At 41.0% G+C, this 23,712-nt stretch overlaps 1 protein-coding gene across 5 annotated transcripts in view; it reads right to left on the reverse strand.

Moving 5' to 3' along the window:
• Window positions 1-23,712, reverse strand: part of anks1b (ankyrin repeat and sterile alpha motif domain containing 1B) — a 242,117-nt gene that overhangs the window by 86,652 nt on the left and 131,753 nt on the right. For all 5 annotated transcript variants that reach the window (XM_030439329.1, XM_030439332.1, XM_030439330.1 and 2 more), the window contains 2 exons: window positions 15,864-16,000; window positions 632-818 (listed from right to left, as the gene is read on the reverse strand). In XM_030439329.1, the coding sequence (XP_030295189.1) occupies window positions 632-818; window positions 15,864-16,000 (324 nt within the window). The remainder of the gene's footprint in view (window positions 1-631; window positions 819-15,863; window positions 16,001-23,712) is intronic.

Consider the following 23,712-nt stretch of genomic DNA (forward strand, 5'->3'; position numbering starts at 1 on the left):
GTGAAGAAATCACTGCACCACAAGGCCCCTTTCCATTCAGTATATTGACTTTTAGAGTAAATTTCTGCTTTATGCATTATAGATGCCAAACACAATCCCAACCACTCACAAGTCGCCAGCTGGCTAACATACAGTACAGGATGGATGATAGAGTGTAAAATTAATCCACTTCGCTCAACAGATGAGAGATGAAATGATTAGTCTATTAATGGATTGGTTGATCACAAGAGAAATAAACTATTCTGATGATTGATCGAATAAAATCCAGTCATTTTTTTAAAAGCCAAAACTGTGATGGTAATCAAAAAATATATATATACACACATTTATATTTCCAAGGTTCAAGATTCTACAACCCTGCATTGTAGACTGCAGAATAAATGAACCTTGAACCTTGCTTTAATTATTTTGCTTTTGTGTTGGTTCAGCAGACAAAGTCAAGAGACCTGATAGCAAGAGCTTTCAGATTGTGATATTTCCCTTGAGGAGGCATTTGTGTTTCTGCTGATCCTCCTCCGCAGGGACGTCAGAGGTCAGGGTAGAGTGTATTTCAGCAGTCTGACGTTCACTCTCAGGCCAACACTTTAACACTAATTGCTCTTCCACCTTCGTGTCTGTTTTTATGAGTTACCTGTGAGCTGACAGTCGTCGTTGGAGCCCGCAGAGTCCTCCTGGTTGGGGCTGAGCGGAGGGCTGGCAGGGGGGCTGGTGCTAAAGCTGGCGTAGCCCAGGGACGAGCTCACCTCGCTGGGCTCACAGCTGTGGTTGACCGGCCTCTGGACGTCCAGAGACGAAGACAGAGAAGTGCGTTGCTTGGGCTGGATACAAGACAGGAAGGAGGGAAGGGCTACAGTTAGCAGGATGACAAATAATATTGTTTTCTAAAGCTTCTATGGAAACTTTAGAACAATATTCTCTCTTATGTAACTGACTTGCATGTTCACCAGTTTGTTTTCCTTTTATGACTTTTATTGTATTCTAATTTAACACATATTAAAAGTAAATGATTTCTTTAAAAGTGTCTCATAGGCACTGCATTTTGACCACCAATCTAACACATACCAAACAATTACACTGCCAGCCAACTACACACTTCCTGTGTTCAACTATGATAAATGCTCATTATTCTCATGTCAATGTCGTTTATAATTAGCAATTTCCTTTGTTTTAGTTCCTCTGTTTTTTTCCCCTCTATGTCGTGTGGCTATAATGGGTTCGTCCACTAATTTATGTTGTTGTTTGCAGCTGTTTGTCACGATTAGGCACGGGACGATGTGATGTGAACATTTCCTGTCACTGTCCAACATTTTTGCGAATCACAAAATAATCCTGATAATCATCAAAATGTTCTTAAAATTGGGAATATTGCACTACACCTACTGGAATCACTGTTTCTGATTACAAAAAAATGCTGAGTATTGGGTCAGATAATCAACAGTATACAACAAAGATACATATTAATGTATGTATAATTTACCTTTGCTCATACTTTTGACACTTAAGTACATTGACTGACAGACTAACCCACCACCACAGGCATCTCAGCTCCATCTGCGGGCTTCCTACACTGCTCACAGCTTCACCCTTCCTCTTAAAATATAATGATTGGGCCTCATCGCCAAAGACTCGTATTTCTCATCCAACGTGAGCACTGCGATAAATATTTATTAATTCATAAAATGAATTCGCTCCCGATTGAATTTTTTTACGACATCCTCCATGACTGCACAGTATAAGCCGGCATGTTACCGATCATCTACAGTATGTATGTCACGCAACTTGTGTAAGACGGCAAGCTATGACTGGTCCAATATGTAGTTCACCATTTCATCTGCCAAGTCACGGCAAGAATGTGCGACTTGTGAATTCAGTATGATCCCTGTTTAAGTCTGCAGGGGACGGTTGTAAGTCGACGCTCCTCTCTCCTAAATGTTGAAAACCCTGCACATACATTAATTTTTTCATGACAATTGAACATGTGTGTGATGTTATTGAGATTTATAGAGGCCAACGTGGATTATGTAATGTTACATGTGAACGCAGGTAGGAAAAAGAGAGAGGGACAGAGGTAAATAGCGGGAGAGATAATGATTTGCATACAGAGAGTGAGACAGAGTGAGAGAAAAAAACTGTAGACTGGCATCTGGTAAACACATCTTACATAATGAGGCATTTGCAGTTCTCAACAACCTGCTGCTTTGCTTCACAAACAGCTCAGGCAGTCAAAACCCTGCTGGTGAGTGTGTCTGTCTGTGTGCGTTTGTGTGTATCGGTGTACAAGTCAGAGGATGTAGGCAAAGTGAATCGTGAAAGGCGAAAACAACATCCGCGAAATGTTGCGACACATGACAGACGACCTTCGCAAGACCTTCGGTGTCTTGCGTGTGACTCAAGGCACAAAAACTCTGACAGCGCGATAGAGAGAGAGAGAGGAGAGAGGCGAGAGGGGGCAGAGGATATGAAAGGAAATGAAAAGCAGAGGAGGAGAGGAGGCTCTTATCCATGCATGGCGCACTCAAATTGGGCTTTGAAGAGTCCTCGGATCGGCTGAACTGAAGTGGAAGAAAAACAAAAGCAAAAAACGAGAGCGGGGAAATATTTTTGAGCAAGAAAAATTGAACAGGGAGGGATATTTTACATAGTTCGCCCTGTCGGTGAGTGAAAATGAAAGCGCTGAAGGAATAGAGGGGGAAAGAAGAGCAGAAGATAGCAATCCAGGTAGGAAGTAGTGATGCACTGCATGTATCGGGCCCGTCACTTTTATTTCCGGCTATCGGCCAGGAATTTAATTGTAGCTGATTAACAGAGCAGAGAATACAAAGCCAAAAAGCTCTCACTGACTTAACAAGAGCAACATCTGCACACTTTGAGTGAGTAGTTGGCAGAATGCACCTTTAAAGTTTGTTTGAATTCAGCCGATAGCTTACAGAAGAAGACGGGAGGATGCGAGAGCTAAACATGACGCTGGTGTGGATGTTTTGAACAGTTTCAAGGAAGAAAAACAACAAGACTGCAACTTGTAATAGATGTTCCTAAAAGGGTTTCAAGTGGAGGGGAAAACTCGGAAGGAAGAAAGAGAGGAAACAGGTACAGTAGTAAGGAAAAGGCTTGGTCATAATAAGAAACAGATGGAAGAGAGAAGGGATTAGAGTTTCGAAAGGAAGAAAGGAGGGATGACGGGAGCAAATTAGGGGAAGGAGAGGAAGGTTAGAAAAATCAAAGAAGGAGGGAATGACGGAGGCTACAAATAACACATCTCTTTCTTTAAGTACCGTACACGACTTCATAAAATAAAGGAATGTTCTTAATAATCATCCATCATCTCCTTATTACTGCTGTAATTGAGCTTGTTGATCTGTCTGATTGTATTTTCGGCGATAACTTGGTTTGCTGATTTCTATTTTTGTATTTTTCTTTGAAGTAATCTCGACATCACCGCAAATTAGAGGGGCCCTCGGCGAGAATATCAAATAACGGTTGAAATTAAATTAAATCAAACGAGAAACCAGAATTCTGCAGAGGTGACTTTCATCACTGACAACAAAAAGTATATTAAAAGGGACAGTTTCACGTTTTGCTGCAGCTTTTTCATGGCAGCCTGTTAGCTTAGCTTAGCACAAATATGGGAAACAGATAATCTGATGCAATCACTGCTTCAGGACGGCAGGCACACAAGTGTTGTTTCGACGCTTCAGTTGTCGAATAGATTAAACAAACGAGATATAATGTGATGATATAATTTTTGTTCCGTTTTAATGCTAAGCTAAGCTAACCTTGGCTGCTGGCTGGCCGACATGTGTGGAATCAATTTTCATCTACAGCTTTACTTTTGAGGGTCGCTTTGTCCTGCTGTGTGTTTTTTCCTTGAATATACGCGGATGAACAAACATCGCATCAGGACATTTTCATACACACAGTTTGGCATCGGTCGATCAGAGATAGCCTCCGTGGAATATACAAGGAGAAATCCAGTATATAAGAGGCCCGACCACTACAGCTGCAGCAGAAAACGAATGCGGCACACACGACATAAAGATTGACTTCAGCTGCGCTACAGTCAGTGGGGAATAACACATAGCGGCAGCATCCTGCAGAGACCAGGGATGTTTTAAAGGACCAATGCATCAACCAAACAAGATCACAACGGCAACGGGGAATAGGGCCGTGATGCATGAGCCCAACGGGGGAATCAGCCAGCCTGCTGTCAAAAAACGTGTATTTACGTATTTTTTTATGACTAAAATCTGACAAACACACTTACATTGAACAACATGCCGCAACGTACCGTGTGAATACAGAAACAGGTTCTGTGTTTTTCTTTCGCCCCGGGCTTAACAACTACCAAAAAAAAAAAACAAAGGACCCAAAATAAATTAGATGAAACAGCAATGAGCCCAGAATGATGAAGTGCCCTAATGTGACTGCGCGTTTCATAGTGGGAGGTCGAGGCTGTTGTGCTCGTGTGTGTCTTGTTTTGCGAGCCATCTAATGTTTAATGAGTTTAATAACAACTTCGGCTTCTTCTTATTCATCCTTTAAGCGTCTCTTATATTCCTGCACTTATCTCTGTATGTATCTGGCTTCTTCTGCTTCCCAACAACTCACGGCATTTGTTTTCTTGCACTTGCACATCGACACACAACAAAACACGCTGGCACGCGCGCTGCAGTGCCGGCTGAGGCTTAGCGTTAACAATGCAAACGGGCAGCAGGCTAATGAACATGTCATGGCCGATTGGAAGGGGATTAATGAGCGCCAGACACACAGTCCTAACAGGCGCACACATACGAGCAGGTTCTCCATGCCTCGCTGAACTACAGCAAAAGACATTTTCCCCGCCTCGAACAGCATCCCTGGGGGAAAACACGCCATTTAACACTCTGCTGATGTGTGTGTGTGTGTGTGCCGGGCCGGGCCGCCAATAAATGACACACCCATTAGCTAAAAAATGTCACTTCCCCAGGTGAGATGTGTTCTCCAGTTTGCTTGCTCGCATTGACAAGCGCTCATTTCTGTGCAGGGATAATCAATTATCATAAAATCGTCATGATTGAAAGATCAGATAGGAGCAATGCAAAAGAAAACATAATGTATGTTCATTTTTTTTTTACCAAAGAGCAAGAGAGAGTTATTCATTCCAAAATGTTGCATTTCCCATTAAATCTCCTAACTGGCTGAATAATTTAGCAATTTAACAAGAGCAGGGGACTGAAATGTAATTATCATAATGGGTTAATTTGATATTTCTGAGTTGTTGGAGCAACTTCTCTTGTGTTAACAGTAGGCCTGAGTTAATGACGTGGCTGGGTGTGGAGCAGTGCCTTCTGTAGCCCAGTGATTTCTGCTTCTTTTCTGTTCTCCCGTCCCCTCCTTTTATTCATTGGCCTCACGCAATGACAGAAAGATGTAAACACACAAGCTCAGAAGCCGGGAAAAAGCTCAGAGGAGAGGAGCGGGCGACAAGAGAATAGAAAATAAAAGGAGTAAACATCCAAAAGCCCTTTTCCCCCCCTCAACATCCAAAACAAACTTTAAACCGCAAACTCTTGAAACTATCACTTTACTATTCAGCTCTTGATTCTGCGTCCCCACTTTTCCTCTGATGCAGATTTCTTCCATCTTTTTTCATCTGGTGATCAAGCCTCATTTTTTAGTATTCCCTCCACGAAAAATAAAAAAATTGTTTTTAGAAAGTTTTACCCAGGTGAGCCTCTCAGGTACTGGCACACTTTGAGACAATTTCAGCGACATTAACATTTATAGTGCGCCCCTCTAAAGGCTCCAGCGTGATTCATGCAGCCGTTCGTGTGAGCGATCCTTTTCCAGACACACATGCCCCGTCCCTGAAGCGCTGCGCCGCCACTGTGTTCTCTCTCATCCCTCCACTTTCATCACCAGAGTTGTTGTCGACTACAAGGAGTGCTGACATGCTGGTTTAGAGAGTCTCTTTTCCCCTTTTTGTTAACTGTTGGAGAAACAAATAAGTTATCTAATATTCTTCCAATCTCCACAGTCTCTCAGCTGGTCGCGATAAACGTGACGGTGGGAGCTGTCATGGGTAATGCATCGAGCCAGTCATCGCCGATAAAAAAGTCTGATTCTTTTTAAAACAAGGTGAATGAGATGTGTGTCTGTCGGTACAATTATCTAAGGGTTTTCCAGGTAAGTGCGGTTTGTCTGGGCTGGTGTGGAGCTGTCAGACAAACCCTGATGCGGGCCAAACAACCACACCGAGGTGAGGTTTGTTTATATGTGCCGGTTTATATGTGATATTTTTATTTATGAGTTTGTGTTATTATCTTATTGATAGTGTACATATAAACTTGCTGAGTTCAAATTCATTTCCAAAAACCACATACTGCACCTCTAAATTCATGTTAAGTAAAGTAGTAATACACATACAGTAAAAGTCAGTTATTGATTAGAGTTAGGAAATAGCCTGTGAAGTTAGAGAAATATTCACATTATTCAGAATATTAAGTTGAGAAGTTCAGGACTGTTGAACTCGATAAAATGACACTGGAGGTTTTTTAGATTGAGTCCTCAAAGCAACGGCTTGCATTTGGCTTTTGTTTCCATCCACAAAGGAACCATTCTACTTCTGGAAGTGTCTTTTCATTCTCCCATCATCGCTATTACTCCACTTGGGCATATTTACTCTTATCATTAGTATAATGAAGCTGTCTCCTCCTTTGTACATCATCTAAAAACTAGGAGGAACTCAGTAAGCTTGTCTGTGGCTCGAAGTAGTTCACCTGCTGTCTGTTACAAAGTATTAAAGCAGCTTTCCTGCACAATCTATCACGGCACCCAATTTAAAATGCAGCGCAGAGGCCAGTGAAGACTACAAGTCCTCTTGGCTCATAACTAATGAGGTGATTGAACTGTATGATTTATTAAAATCAAAATGTTACATATAAATCCCTTTCACAGAAGTGGGAAAGACCGGGAAATAGCTCAGACGTGTAACTCCCGCTGGAGAGCTTTTGGTGTTAGCTTGAGTCAGTTCAATTAGCAGTGTATGACCCACGCCTCTCCTCCTGGGCTACGGGACTTGTGCTGGCTGGGAAGGCAAACCTCTTTAACCACCAAACACTCTTACACACACACTCACGAGGGTCTCCTAGTCGTCCCAGCAACTTGAAAACATTCAGGTAGAGTGCAGGAAGCCACCAGCGGTGATGAGAGGAGTCACCCACCCGAGGTATGTGAACGTGAATTGATTTCTGCTTCCCACTCCTCTCCTTTCTTGTCCCCCTCCTCTGATGCCAGCAGCTGCCATGATTGTTTTTGTTTATTGATTGTGTGTGCAAGTGTATATTTGTACATATGTGTGGTCTTTGCACAGCCTAAAATGTTTGCTCGAGATGGCACCAATGCAGACTTCCTATTCATGGAGCTGTACAGTGCACACGTGTAGTGTGATTAGACAAAGATCCGGGCAAATTTGCTGGAAGATTAACTCATTGGAGCAACACTGTCAGTAAAGGTTCATTGAGTGACTGTGTGTGTGTTTGCCACAAATATAGCCTCAGCGGCTAACTGAGTGATGAGTGTGAACAGATTAATGAGCTCTGAATGCCAAAGTGATTAGTGATCTGTCTATGTGTCGTATTGAAAAGGGAGATTTTCTGTTGAAGAAAAAAATGTCTGATGGCTCCACAAGTTGCACTGATGAAAATATATCATGATGGTGATGAAATGAGGGTTACCTTACTGCAATACAGCGCAAGTTTTATGTTTCCGTTTGAATTTTTTATTGATCATTAGTCTTTAAAATGTCAAAAAACTGAAAACATCCAGCGCAGGTCTTCCTGTTGTTCATTTTCTCTAAATAATATATACTAGTTATATTCAGCACAGCTCTTCCTCTACATATAAAGTTTATATGCATGTCAAATTAGCAAACATTTCAATTCAATGTTAAATATGAGCATTAACGTTTATTTTAGCCCTAATTTGTTCCACCAGCTCCTGAGAAAAATACAGAAAATGTTTAAATGTGTAAATCTTTAACTTTCTGAACCACGAGGTGTTGATTCACAGTGGGATTGGTAGCATCAGTTCTATTACATTAGTCGCAAATAAGTCGTTGTGATCGATTTCATGGAATAACTACAATCATTTCTAATGAAACTTTAAAAAGAAGAGCACCTTTTCCATAATCTCATGTGTTTCCTGTAAAGCGGAGGATGCTGGTTTTAAAGAAACTGATCAAATCATTGGGAGGGATTTTTTTTGTTGGGTATACACTTACTCCACCGACTCCAATCGCAAGAACCACTAAGAACTTTTGCTCCACCAGAACAGCAGTCAACAACAATTTCGACCCTTCTACAGATTTCCGAAGAGATGTGGCCCGGCAGTGTGTTTTAAAAAGAACATGTTCAGGCTGCCAGAGCCTGGGAGTGATTCCTGTTATTGTCTTGTTTGTGTCCTATAATTACGCTGTCATCTCCAAATTACTCTACACTGATGTTAAAATTACACATATCACCTTTAAGTTCACTGGATCTGTGTTGGTCAAAACAAACAATCTTGACTCCGAGAATAGCAGGAAAATCGATATCCTGTTATTCATTCAGGCGATACTCCTCCAGCAGATCCTCCGGAGAGACTTTTAACACAATAATAATGCTGGCCTGCTCCTTAAATCTCTTATATTCATCTGTGTGACAACTGTGTCATAGCCTGTGCATTTACCATTGAGTGCGTTGAGTGTGGCTCTACATCCTCTCAACCTCTGGATGGGAAAATCTACAACCTCCGTTCCTCTGAAAAAGCCTCACAAACCCTGCGTTATCTGCACTCAATTATAAGTGTATGACTGTGTGTGTGTGGTCAGGAAAGCTATCTACTCCATCATGTGTCATCGCGTACATTCTTGTTTGTGTTCATACATATGCAGCGCAACGTGTTCATGTGTGACAGCCGATCTGAGCGAGCGCAGCGCACGCTATACTGTACATTTACATTCATGTCTGCGTCCCCGAGGCCCCGTCACGCTCGGAGAGCAACGACAAACGAAGGAGCTGTTCTCTATTACCGGGCCAGACTTGTTCCTTTTCTCGTAATCTTAAAGGATATACCCTGCATGTTTCTTAGAGTCGCAACAACTATACACATTACTTCTGTTCGAGCTAGGTTTGCTTTATACTAAAGTGCAGAGCTCTGCAGTAAAGTCAACCACCAGGGAGGAAATGTTTATTTTCAATTTTTTTAGAGAGGCGATGATTCAACTTTATGGTCATTTTGGAGGCTGTAATTTAAGACTGTATTGTGTTCTACTGAGAGGGAGTTTCTAATATTTTCTCCATCACATTAACACACTAAATCACTTCTGAATTAGAAAACACCTCTCAGCAGAACCCGCCATAAACTACCTCCACTAAATTACCATAATGTTGAATCAACATCTCTATAAAAACAGTTTTAAGGGACGCTGAGCACTGTGCTGCTGTTTTAGACTGCATTAGTTTTAGCTACCTAATAAACCGGCAACCCTTTTTTTTGTTGTTGTTGTGACCTGTTTTAAAGATACAGTAGGATCAAATGGGGCTGAGCAGCACAGACAGAGGGAGGATCATGGAAGTCTTGCGAGGCGGACAGACACATTATTGATTTTGTTTTGTTTTCTCATGAAAGTGGTTGACAACAGCTAAAATATAGAATGTCTCCAGCCTTATTCTTTAGTCATCACAGGCTTTGCATGTTTACAAAGGCTGTGCTCCACTCTGCATGACCCCTGAAGGAAAACGGACCAGCAAGGCCACTGTATTGCTTTTCTAAATCACTTTTAGATTTACATTTTATTATATGAATTTATGTTTCTACAAAAAGATTTTTCTTTTTGGGGTAAGTACCAAAGAAACTCTCCTCATTAAGTAGGTAGTTATACAGCAGAATAAAAGAGCTTTTGAAGCAGTTATTTTTCAATGCATAGGAAGAATATTTTTTAGCAAAGGGTTTTATCAAAGGTTGTTTTATGAATTTGTTGGATATAAACTGTTTGACTATAACTGCTTAACCATAATTTCATTTTACCAGATCTAGGATTCACATCAAATTATATTCATCAGACAGAGATCTGCCCACTAAAAACACCTAATTCTTAAATGAAGAACTACACATTCGTCCCTGAGAAATTTACAAATGATGTCGTAAAATGCCAATGTTAAAAAAGTTAGAAAAAACTCCTGGATCTGTCCAGATCTGCAGAAAAAGATTATGGGTAGTATTCTGGGACGAGACCAACCCTCCATCCAGGTTTATTGGAAATAAGTTAAGAATGTTTTGTTAACATAAGGAGATTGGTGAAAGCATAATCTTGTATGCTGAGGTAATGAAGAGCTACATAAATATTAATAATGATGGAATGGTTCAGTTTTGGTTTACATCGCACAGCTACAGTTTGTGTTTGGATTCCAACTGACGGAAACAAAGTCTCAACTCTGGAAAATGGTTGAAAATATTTTATAACGTGTGGGTAGAATAACTTATTTATCTGAATGGGTTCAAGAGTCATGGGATTTTGGTGACGAGTTTTGGGAACGAGTTTTAATATGAGGTCACGGGTTCTTCAAAGCTTCAAGATTTCTGTCCGAAAAAAAAAAACAGTTGCGCAGATCTGTGACGCAAATGTAATGTTAACGCATGAAAGGCACAAAATGGGGTTATGCAAATGCATTGGCCTTATTGAAATGAATGGAGAGTCAGCTTTTCCGACACAATGGTAATGCTGATCTGAATGCAGCTTTAATCCTCGTGCAGCTTTCATGAGTAGAGTCGGCTGAGGGGACAATGTCTAGACTTTAAGGTCTAAAATACAAATTGGCGCTTACAAAAATAAGTATAAGAGAGGCATAGAGTGTGTGTGTGTGTGTGTGTGTGTATGTGTGCGACCATGTGATTGTCTGAGATACCACCTTAAGCCTCTGTGGGTGCAAACACGAGATATATCATGTGTTGACTCTCACCGGGAATCTCTCCTCGGCAAGTCATGGTTATTAAAATGTGTTGTTGAGACACACACACACACACACACACACACATACACACACACACACACACACACACACACAGTATGACACTGAGCCAGTGGGTACAGCACTGATAACCCCAAGATGCTGCCTCTGTCCTTCTTGCTTTCCCTCTTTCTTCTTCATCTTCTCTTCATCCTTTCTAGCATTCCTTGATTCTTTCTGTTCACATCCCATCTGCTCACAAGTGTGATCAAGAGCTTTTCTAACATGTCCAGCTGACATTTTGGACAAGAGAGCAAGGCAGCAAGGCATAGGAAAACATAAAAGAAGACTCAAATACTGAGCCCATGGATTTCAGCGATCACATGTGTGTTTTATCATCACGGCTGGCTTGAGGTCAATGCAGCAGCAGCAGCATTAGCGGCACACGAGCTGAATAATTTCTTTTAAAACCCGGATTTAGACAGATAAATTACACTGAACACATTGTCTATTTGCAGCAACAAGCCCTGGGGAGCCTTGTTGCAGGGGGGAGGGAGGTTTACACACTGTAAAAAATGTGCAAAGAGTCTCATACTAGTCTCCAAATGTTATTTTGCTCACATTCAAAGAGAATCCCAACATTTGTAGCCAACATGAGCGAACATGAATCATAAAGACTGGGGAACACCAGCTTGCCTGGGTCTATCAAAGCTAACAAAAATCCACTACCAGCACCTCAAAAGCTCACAAATAAACTTGTCTTTTTTTGTTCATGTTTAACTGTTTACCGTGTCTATGTGACAGACTGTTCCTGGGCCTGGAGTCGCCACTTGTTCCCTCGCCACCTCCACAGGACTCTTAGAAAGCTGCGAGCCTTTATCCCCCTGCTTCTGGCCTTTAAGCTAAAGTAAGCTACCCAGCTGCTGGTTGTAGCTTGGTATTAAGTGGTATCAACCTTCTCATATAACTCTCAGCAAGAAAGAAATCACACATAGTTCCCCAAATCTCTAACTTTTCTTCTAACAAAGATACTATTTATTCCATATTAAAATAAAAGGGAACACACACACAGTCAATGTGGCAAAATGCGCTGTAGAGCACGAAAAGCGAAAACTACAGACATGGACGGCTACATTATGTTACATCACTCACAGTTATGATGCTATGCACCTGTATTCTCTGCAGTAGAAGATAAAACAATAACACTGGAAATAAATAATGTGAATGATGAAATAAATCTTAGTCATTAAATCAACATTTATCAAGTATACATAATGCAGTGGCTCTTGGAATTTTTAATATCAAGATCCCTGAAGAGACTCACAAGCAGTTATTATAAAATGTTCTCCAAAGCAACCTATACAGAAAGAAAATATTACAGCTAGAAATGATTCAAAATAGAATCTCATTACTGTTTGCAAAAGAGCCGTAACCCATCAGATCAAATCACCCTAACACTGTATCACTGTTTACAAACGCCACATGAATATTCCGACACTCAAAACAAAAAGGGACTATCATGGCGCCATACTAGCCCCTTCTATACATGCTGCAACAGTCGTGTGTGTTTGTGTGTGTGCATGTTTATCCCGAGCTGCCGGGCATACACTGCGTACTGATGAAATCGCCGGCGGAAGGAGTAATATGAACTAAAATGAATTCTAGGGAATTAATTAGGCGTTATAAAATTGATCTCTGGTGCTCCTTGATTACATGCGGAGGCCCGCTGGGCACCGCGTGTGCTCCCTCTACGCACATTAGTTAATGTGCCAAAGATAGGACTGTGATGATGGGGAAGATGAGAGCAGAGGTGATGTTGGAAAACAAAGGGGGGGAAGAGGACACATTGATGTGAGTAAAGGATATTTAGAGCGTGGGAGGCAGGTGAAGTTGTGGGGATCCATTTAGTGTCATTATGAACACTAAAACTCCTAAATTTTCTTAAAGGAGACATATCATGTTTACTTTTAGGTTCATATGTTTATTTTAGGTTACTACTAGAACATGATTTAATGCTCAAAACACATCAGTTTTATCATACCGTCCAGTGCTGCCGCACTATATTCCCCCCTCCGTCTGAAATGCTCTGTTTTAGCGCCGGTCTCCTTAAGACCCACCCACAGGTACATCCAGGCTCTTCTGATTGGTCAGCTCACACACACCTGACCTAGCACTGTTAACAACAGAGTAGCTGTGCTAAATCAATTCTTATGGGCTAAACTAGCTGCAAAGCATTAATTACGAAGTGTGATGTCACAAAGTCACAAAATTAAAGGTGGGGCTACTGATGAGGCATTTCAGGAGCAGTGTTTTCTGTGGGAGAGAGGAGCTTCTCTTGGTGTGGAATATTATATTTTGAATTTGAAGCGAAACAGGACTGGAGAACAGAGAAGGCAGAAGAAAGGGGCAATCAAAAAATACCGGAAGAGGACAAAGACAGGAAATGGAAGGTCACAACAAGACAACCAAAATAAAAACAGGAAGCAACAAAACCCAAAACCCAAACCATGACAAAACCTGGTTAAAGGTTAAAAGATAAAGACAGTAACAAGAGCCTTTATCTTGTTTAGTTCTTTCAAAGAAAGCTGATTCACAAGATTATCTCACCCCAGTAAGTCTTTTGGTTACGCTTCAGTAAAGTAATATTACATATTTATGTAGCTCCACAGCAGGGTTGATTCTAAAGTGTTGTGTCACATCATCCTCAGACTGAGAAAACAACTGCCTTTAATTATCAAGGTGCAAAATGCTCACACTGAGCGTGTGCGTCTGATACCTTCCTCCCAGTGACAGAGGTGAGAGCACTAAATTACTTGCATGTCACTAATGAGTCTGATTTGTTGTTGCATTTGAATTGCTGAATGTTGAAGTTATTCGTCATCAGTGGGAAATTATTAATCTATTCTGTTCCTGTTGTACAAGTCTGTTACAGAAGAAACAGACGTTGATGTTTTTTCCTGAGTGTGTGGGTAACGTGGCCCCCCTTCTGATTTGATGATACTGATACGCATTATTGGATATTTCTTTAACGCTACGCTGGTATCCCAGGAGCACTCTTCCCAGAAATAATGTTATTGCAGTATTTTTATTAGATTCTGAACAAGTATGCATGAGTCATTTCTGTATCATCACTTCAGCACTGGATGATGAACCCAGATTAGCTTCGGGCTGCCTGGGTGCTGGATTTTGACAGTTTGCTGCATTTGAATTCTCAGTCTGGATCATATCTAGATCATAAATGTCAGACGATGGAACTAACAGTTTATAGGATATTATATATATAGTTTGTCTTCACTAAATAAGTTTTTTCAGGCTCTAGTGCAGGCTTACTCATGTTTTTTGTCCAACGCAATACAAAACACAGCTAGTAGCTAAAGGTTAAGCTAAACAGCCTTCATAAAAGGAAAAAGTTTCACTAGAAAATTGTTTCTATTTGAAAAAAAGTGAAGGTGAGTGCAATAAATTGTCAAGACTAAGCTCCCACTCACTGCAATGATTCATCACATCAGGGCACAGCAGGGTCCCTGCACCAAAACACACACACACACCGTTTCATCTGCTGTCGTATGCTGACTGTCTGCAGCAATCGATTTGAACATACTGGGAGCTGTAGTTGCTCTAAAACACTTTAGTGGGCGTCGGGAAGCGAAATAGGGAAAAGCTGCATGTAAATTGTATCCCTTAAAACACTCAGAGCGGCTGCATGTCACCCTGGTACGGCACATGTGTTGTATTTGTTTACCTGCCTCCCCCTTTTCCTCTCGATAATGCATTCAGTATCTAGTTGTTTATTTTGAATGAGGTGGAGGAAGAAATTATGGGCTCGGAAGCAGCAACCTAGTTCGAGCAAATGCAAACCAAAAATGTTTTTTTTTTCTAAGGGATTGGGTACAAATGCAGCAATGAGATACAAATCTATACATTTCATTATGCAAAAAGAATACATTGTGAATCCAATTATGACCAGTATTGGGTTGATTGCTGCCAATAAACAGTACTGATAAATTTACTTAAGTATAAGTGAAAAAGAAACATTTGAAAATGCAACTAAATAATGGGTTACATGAATAGCAAAACTAACGCATTACGTTACTCCATACAACAAAAGTAATCAGAGTACTCTAACCAATACTGATCATGACCCAGGGAATGCAAATCAAACCAAACTGATTTACATTCCTAATAACAGACATTTTGCGAGTCCTGATAGACGACATGACAGCTTCCCTAAAAGTGAAGCTGAAATATCTCAATCGCCCCCTGGTGGCTGGCTGCGGAATAGATCTGAAATCCCAACGCCTCCATGTAAAATATAATTGTAATAAAATCAAAGTATATGTCAAATCATTTTTGATGGTTTCCGTCTAATAAGTATAAGTTCTCATAATATTGATGTATATTTTGAGTGTTAATTTTTCTGTGGATTTTGGCTTTAATCTGGTATTTGATGCTATAAAACAGGGTGTGCAACGTCATGATTGAATGGGCTGGTGAGCGGCAAGGAATTCAATACCGCAACTCCACTGCCCCATCACTACAGCACTACAGGCTCCAAATGATCTCACCATAGCAGTATGGCAGCCCCGATATTTTTTTTATAATATGACTCAAATATACATTAATATGAGAGTGAGTGACAGACAGAGAGAGGAGATTAAATGAAACAATCAGAGGGAGAAAGAAACTGACAGGAAGTGTTTACCATTGTGTGTGTGTGTGTGTGTGTGTGTGTGTGGGTGCAGGTGTTTAAGCTCCTTGTAGGTGGATACTGTGATGTTCAATAATGCATCAGGTGCCTCTGCAACACATTCATTAGTGTGTGTGTGTGTGTGTGTGTGTGTGTGTGTGTGTGTGTGTGTGTGTGTGTGTGTGTGTGTGTGTGTGTGTGAGCACGTTCACCTGTGGGCGGATGACTCTCTCGATGTTCTTCAGGGCCGTGTCAGGGGAGGGGGGGGAGCAGTCTGGAGTTGGGCCCGTTGTGCAGTTGCCATGGTTACTGTGCTCCCCCTCACTCACCGGTACATGGGACAGGTGACCTTGGAGGGAGAGAGGTGGAGAGAGAGAGTGAGAGACAGGTAGAGAGAGTGTGAAATCACCGTCCGTTCAACTCGACCCAGAGCTATATTTCTTTCAAGACGATCTGATTTGGTGATCACAGTCACAGATCGGCCATGACTTGGCCCAGAGACATGTCTGATTGCTTTGGATCATGGCCGGTTGTGAGGGTTTTTCATGACCTCCACCCATCTTATTCATATACGTGACATTTCCAACTGAATTCTGGGAATTATTGAGAGTAGCTTCAAGTTTACAAAATTCTTAGTGATATTACCATTAATTGCAACAAGCAAGAGAAATCACCACAGCTGAAGAAATGGAAATGTCCAGCCGCACCAATCTATTCCAGGTAAACGGAAGACAAAAAAACAAACTTACCTTTTTTTTTATCAATATTTAATAAGTAAGCTTCTTATTAAATTGCCATGATCTCCTCAAGCTCATACATTCAAAACACCAATGAATTGTACTGATTAACCTGAAGTATTGGAAACTTGTTTTTACGTTCCAGAAAAGACACTCAATGGGCCTTTAAAGAGCATGTGCGGCAAAATCTAAGTTCTCAAGCAAGTGTAATGTGTTTTGTACTGCATCCTAATTATTTCTGGAAACTCTTCCTGGTTACTTGAGTTATGAAGGGAGAAGCTTGAGGGTAGATATAGTTCTGCACCAGCCAACTAACTTTTATGTCATATTGGCATATAGATGACTCCTTACTGCAATTATGATAAAGTGAGAAAGGAAGTTTTTCCACCTCATAGTGGACAGACACTTGTTAGAGATGTGTTAGCATAAGAGAAACGGGAGGAGAGTGTGTTTTGTAAAATTAACGAGCCTCGGCAACAACCACAGCAGCAAAATATGACAGCTGCCCACTGCAAGTTTGATGTCTATCTCAACGCACACCGAGTGCACAACCGAGCGTCAGAGCTAATTTCCCCAGTGTATGATCATTTAACAGAAGAGAGGATGGAAAGAAAAACACATGAAGAAGAAAGGAGGAAGGGAAGAAAGGACAAGGAAGTGCTGAAGTAGCTCAAATTAAATTTCAGAGGTGGAAAGCATCTGTCTTAATCAAGTGGAGGTGGCACAAGACACAGACCAACACACCTTTCCTAAAACACTGCTGGCTGAGCACACACACACACACACACACACACACGCACACACACACACACACACACACACAGTGGCTTGGCTCTCTGTCAGCTGCCACCTGCCTTCATGGATCCTATCAGACAGCAGAATATCATCCAATTATGGTGTGAGAAGCAGCCGAGACTTTTTAACACACACACACACACACAATGACATCACTATCAGCAATAGCAGAGATATATATTTGCTGGGGAGGGAGTGTGGCTTAAAGATACAGTATATGAATGACCACGTTTCAAATCAGAAACTACAATTTTAAAGCAGTAAGCGCTCGTCGTTTCAACTTTGAATGTCGACGGAGGTGTGATTTTTCACAACTCCCACAATTCTTCCTCATCTATTCCGAAAGAACAAAGACACACTTGGATGATGATGCTTCGGATAATGATATCATGATACGGTTTTCCTTGATACTCTGTATTTGATTTATTTCATAAATTGAAAGTTGCGAATGAAATGATGAAATGTAAAGTTTTAATACATCCATGGTTTGAAGAAACGGGCTGTTCATTGCCAATAACGTCTATTCTGGGGGCTGGGTTGCTTTTTAGTGGCAGGAACACAGCCAGCAGTTTACAAATAGAAACACTTAGAACCAGTCATGAGTCAAAAATACTGAGAAAGTCTGCATGCTTCTGATATAACACCGGGTCTAAAAATACTGGAATAAGCCAAGAAAAAAAAAGACTGTAGGTTTTCGAAACTGTACGATGTAAACTCACACAAGTTCAATAAAACCTGAAACTCCTAGAAAACATACTGAGGATGTTGCCGGCTTTGATTCGAGGGTTCAACAGGGTTTAACAGTCCCCTCAAGTTGTGCTTTGCTGACAGAGTCTTAATGACTTTTCTGATCATCTACTTCTTTTCGCTGCTGGTGGATCATTACATCTGAGCCACTAAAGAGATGACTGGAAAATGAAAGAACTTCCCCTTCCTCGTCTCAGTGACTTCACAGCCTCGTCTCTTTCCAAGAAACCGAGATTCTGATTGCCTCGCTCTCCGGACCGCAGCGCGTGGACGACCGTCTTTGAAGTATCTGTATTAAGTTAATGTAATGTTTGATCTCCGCGGTTATTTCATTACATTTTCACGGCTGTTTGTTTGCCTGCAGCTTGGGCACATGCCTTTGATTAGCTTTTTCCAAGCGCATTAATACATCTTTAAAAGGGCCGTAAAGTGCCGTTTTAACTACAGGTAATTTTCTGGGAAAAGTGTGCAAGGACACCGGGAGGGTTCGTTCTGAATCACTTCTTCAGTGAAGTGAATGAAATAAAAAGGCTCATTCATGCAGAAGAACAGCAGTGTGAAGGCACATTCTCTCAGGGAGGTTTATTGTAGCTGTACCCATAACCTTGAAGAAAAAACAAGCGGTGACGAAAGCACGAGGGAGGAAAGTCCAAGGTTTGCTTAGACAGCAGACAACAGTCTACAAAACATCATTCAATTACTAAAACCGAGCCCCTCGATTCTTTATTAGAACTTCAATCTTCATATTTCTTTGAGCAGAGTTGTGTTTTTCTGACCCTTAAAGGGCAAGTTCACCCAAGAATGATCTGAGCTTGTGCATCCCCCTTCAGATGGGGTTTTTAGCTTAAAAAAGGGTGTAAAGAAATATTTTCAAATAAGCTTGGATTGTGCCAGACGAGTTGCACGGAGCCATTTCATGTATTTTTTCCGACAAGTCCCCATCTTCTTCAGTTGTTTAGGAGATTGCTGAAATGGTGTTTTGAAAGGGGCACTATGTGGTTATTATTTACAACATGAATGAGGTAATAACACTAACTCAGACATATTTATTTTTTCCATAACTGAACAAAAAGCTGTTCTGTGTTTCTATTGGGCATCTGGATGAGTAAATAAGGACTGAATTTAAATTTTGGGGTGAACTCATCCTTTAATTTATTTTAATCCTTACAGCTCTGTCATGTCTATAACTGCTCCTGCTTCTGAATTTGCCTCCATCTTCCATCACATATTTATTTTGAATTTGAACAGACTGGATGCAGACACACACACACACACACACACACACACACACACACACACAGGGCAGTGACACAGCCTCACAGCACAGCATGCTCTCACATCTATCAACACGTGTGTGCATACATGCAAACCCAGACGAAGGTACTCTCTCGATTTTACATGGGGGTTGTGAAAGAAGACACTGCTGCAGACACATATATACCCAAACACACACATAAATAGACCCACATCATATGGAGCTGCCTGGAGCTGAATCAGTGATTAAATGTGGGCGTAAATAGATAAAATATAAACTGGAAAAATGAAAGAAAGGGAGTGGAAAGGAAGGATGCATCAGGGATATATATAGACGGAGACTGAGGTTTTGTCCTATTGAGTAAATAAGCCTGTCAACACTGAGGCTTTGATGATGGATGAGAGGTGTGTGTGTGTGTGTCTGTGCTGGTGTGTGTGCGTTTGTGACTGTGCTGCCTTCAGATCTGCCTTGAGCTCACTCCTGGGAAACACTCTGAGTCCTGCTTGCCAATGGTGCCAAAGGGAATATGTGAAGTGTGCGTGTGTGCATATACAGAACACATGCATGGGAGTGAAATAACTGCGTGGTATTACCTAACTATTTACATCCATATGTGTGTGTGTGTGTTAGTCTGTGAGAAATAACATCTGGTAAATATGGTTTCACACAATTCAGATATTCTCTGCATGCCAAGCGTTCTGTTCATAGCGTGTGTTGCGACATATGACTGCGTCCGGATTTACACAAGCATGTCCTTGTGTACATCGAGACATCGTTAATGCAGACACGCAGCCGAGTGCAGAGGAGGAGCGGGTCTCTGAACGAACGTTTGGTGTGAGCGAGCGTTCAAATCAGCTGTCCTCTTCCTGCCCGCCTAACAAGACGAAAACTGTCAATTTTCAGAAGTGTTCTCGAGGCTGTCAGTTCTGCCTCCATGCAGCGCTGACAAGTGGCATTTTATATGTAGAGTATGCTGTAGCTGTGTGAGAGTGGGTGTGTGTTCGGCGGCCCTCACGTTTCCCTCTTAGCTCTGAAATTTGATCATAAACTGAGCAACTGTAGCAGAAAAGTCAGTTGCCAGTTCTTACTAGTGTTTCAGGTACCTGTTGGAGTCAATAGAGAAGATAAGCATTACTGATGCCATGCAGGGAATTTTGAGTCAAAACAAATAATTGCAAGAACAAATAAAAATCAATGTTTATGCTATTTTTTCTTTTGGTTTTGTAAAGTCAACATGGTCTTTAAAAATGAAGGATTCCTGATTATTGATTATGTTCAGGTAGAATAACAGGAAGTCAGTCATACAAGAGAACATGGCACCCAAGCAATACAGACGCCACGATGAGTGAGGTAAAATAAAACATTTACGAACTAAGAGAGATTTTCCTGGCAAAACACAATAGAGAAAACAATTTAGATCGGATTCAGAAAATGGATCAGCAGAGTTGCTTGTTTTGTTTTGTTGCCCTCGTCTCTTGTGAGATGTTGGAGGAAAACAACTTAACAATTGGTGCTTGCTTTCGGTGCTACGCTATTACGGTTAGTTTTAGCCCTCAAATGGAAAAAACATCTGGGCACTCTTGCTAGTATTTTTTAGACAAATCAATGAAGAGACGAGGAAGTTGTTATGCAGTGTAAAATATTCTTTTGGTTCATTTCAGGCAAGTCAAATGTTTCAAACTTTCCACTTTTTTTCCAACAACTTGATGTTCAAGGTTGGGAGCAACAGGCAATCCTAGAAAATGAATTTGACTGTTCATGTATTAAATTAGACATCCAACACTCAGTCAGACTTTACATGTTTCATTCTTTTTAGGTCACAGTCAGCAACGAAAGTAAGAACAAATTAACTTAGGTAGGTAACACTCCTATTTTCAACAAATCCCAAACCCAACAATGAGCTGATCCTAACAAGTATTTTCTGTACACACAAAGATACATCTTATTTCTCTGGGTTGTAAAGTTGTTGGGTTTGTCACAGCTGAAGAGAATCCCCAATAACTACACTGGTTACTCCCATTTCCTTTAATGGTTGCTAAAAACTACGGTTCCAGGCTGCTCTAGGAAACAACTGATTCTTAAAAATCAATGGGTATATCATTAAAGGTACAATGTAATAAATGGTTTGGGTAGGGAAGTTGGAAAGTACGAGGAGACAGACTAATATTCTTTGTTTGGGTGTTTTCATGAGCATTCTTACCTTTGAAGAAAACATTTTTTAAATGTATCTTCAACCCGACGTCAGAAAGGATCAAACAGAACTACACAACTGAAACAAACTAAAACAAAAAGTGTACTGAAGTTGAAAAATAACAAACCAAACTTGAAAATCTAAAACCCAAAACCTAAAAAATGAACAATGTTGTGTGGTAAGATCAGTTCCAAACATTGGTTTCCACTGGCTGTCAAAGGGGAAGACACCCTATTGCCTCTGTTTCAACAAGTCAATGGGCCTCAACCTTTTTAATGGCAAAGCCCTGGAGCTACTACTTGCTGCCATTAGCCACTCTGAGCTTAAGTGGGATAAATGGGCTGAAACGCAGCAACATCACAGCTTTATCCCCCGGAGAGAACTGAGGAGAGAAGTGAGGCCTTTATACATGGAGCCTGCACATACCAGCACTGCAGTGTGCACATCTGTGACTTAATCCAGGTGGCAGCTAATGAAATTAACACAGTGATTAGGTGTTAAACATTTCATATTAACCAGCCTGATTACATTTAGTACAAGTTGTGAAGTCTGAAGAGTTTTGGACATGACAATTCCAAATGTATTTAAAGGTGCAATATGTAAGAATTGGCCACTTGTTGAATTCATGCTTAAAAAGAATGGGGGGCAGCATATCATTAGCGCAACCGCTAACTGCGGCCAACTATAGCTACCGTTAGCTCAGTTAGCCATGCAGCTAGCATTTTGGACTGGAAGCTCAGAGAACTAGGGAAGTGTTGCTGTTTCTCCATAGATTCCATAACAGTTAAATTGTAAGTCCTTCACATTCTGCTGATAATTTAAGTCAACTTTTAAATGTTTTCAAAAAAAATCCTTAGATTTTGCACCTTAAATTAAAATCCTTCTTATCAGTCAAGTAACTTGGTGTTTAAAAAGTTTAGTTTATCAGCCCTTTGAACTCTTGTTGTACATAAGCCTAGTCTGATTTAGATCACGTCAGTGGTTAAAGCAGTTGTCTAATGGTGAAAAGTCAGACATGTATAATATATTAATAATGAATTACCTATAATTGACTCTTAAGGCAGCGGACTATCAATGAAAGAAGTTGCAAGAAATTCCCTAGCTGAGATGCAGAGGTAAAAACTCCCAGTGCTACAAATTCCTTCACACAGCCAACATGCTATCAGCCCAAAAGTAATATACAGTGAATAACTGATAAGAAGAAGAAAAGACCAGTGAAGGTTGCCATACTGCTGCAATAAATCAGAAATTCAAGATCTCCGTCAGTGCGTTGACCTATTTTTGTCATAAAAAGTTCACTGAGGTATGCGGCACTATATGGGACCTTTGAAGTATTTTGGAGGACACACACATGCACGAACACACAACGCACACATAGACACACACATGGGTTTGTAAGCTCCATGTTGAACACGTCAGCAGCGGCTTGTTTACCAGTTGAAGACAAGTGTGTGTTTATCTCGGGAGGAGTCGGTCGATAGCAGAAAAGAAACACTTCTGTTCTAACCGCTTGGCAACGCTCCGCGCTCTCTGTCTGCTCTATACGTGACTGGAGGCAGCGAGGCTTCGCCCGCAGGTCCCTCCTCACCACTTCACCGCCTGTCTTCATATCTCCAGGATCTCATCTCACCTGCAGTGCTTTTGTGTTGCTGCAGTCTGGCTTGTCAGCACCGCGATCCTGCGGTCCAAATGTGGAAGATCTGATTCTAAGAGCTGATCTACTGTTGTCCAGCACATACTTGAGGATTAGAAATGCGTGATTTCAAAGGACTTTGCCCCTGATCAAAAAATTGGCGTTCCTCCAGGTTAGAGCAATTCATGAAGATCTCCACTCTCCAAAGGGTTTCTTTTAATGTTTTCTAATTTTGATAGATCTGTTCTCTGTTTAGATCATCTCGTCTGTGTTTGTTGATTCAAATCCATGAAAGTGAGCCAACATGCAGCTGGAACTGGCTCTCCTTAATGGAGTACAGTCGTTTTCAATGTTCTCAACAACAAATGTGCTTTTCCTGCTCTGATAAGCAAAAAACCCCTGCTGTGACAAAAGTAAATTATGCATGCTGGATTACTGTCATACTTGCTGTGTCCAAATTACTCACTCAATAGTTTAAAAATAAGGAGCAGTAAATCAATATTTTTGGAAGGTTTATCATACTGCGTCATCACTGACAGATACAGAGTGAGACAGTGGTTACTTTCTACAAAATATGGAGCAGTGACCTAAGGAGCCTTATCGTGCACAAACAATGCAAATAAAATACAGTGCACTACTACAATAGTAGGTAAGAAGTAGCACGATACTGGAATTTACAACTTTATACTTTTAATAAGCATGG

The sequence above is a fragment of the Sparus aurata genome, chromosome 14 (assembly GCF_900880675.1).
Source record: "Sparus aurata chromosome 14, fSpaAur1.1, whole genome shotgun sequence".
Classification (NCBI taxonomy): domain Eukaryota; kingdom Metazoa; phylum Chordata; class Actinopteri; order Spariformes; family Sparidae; genus Sparus; species Sparus aurata.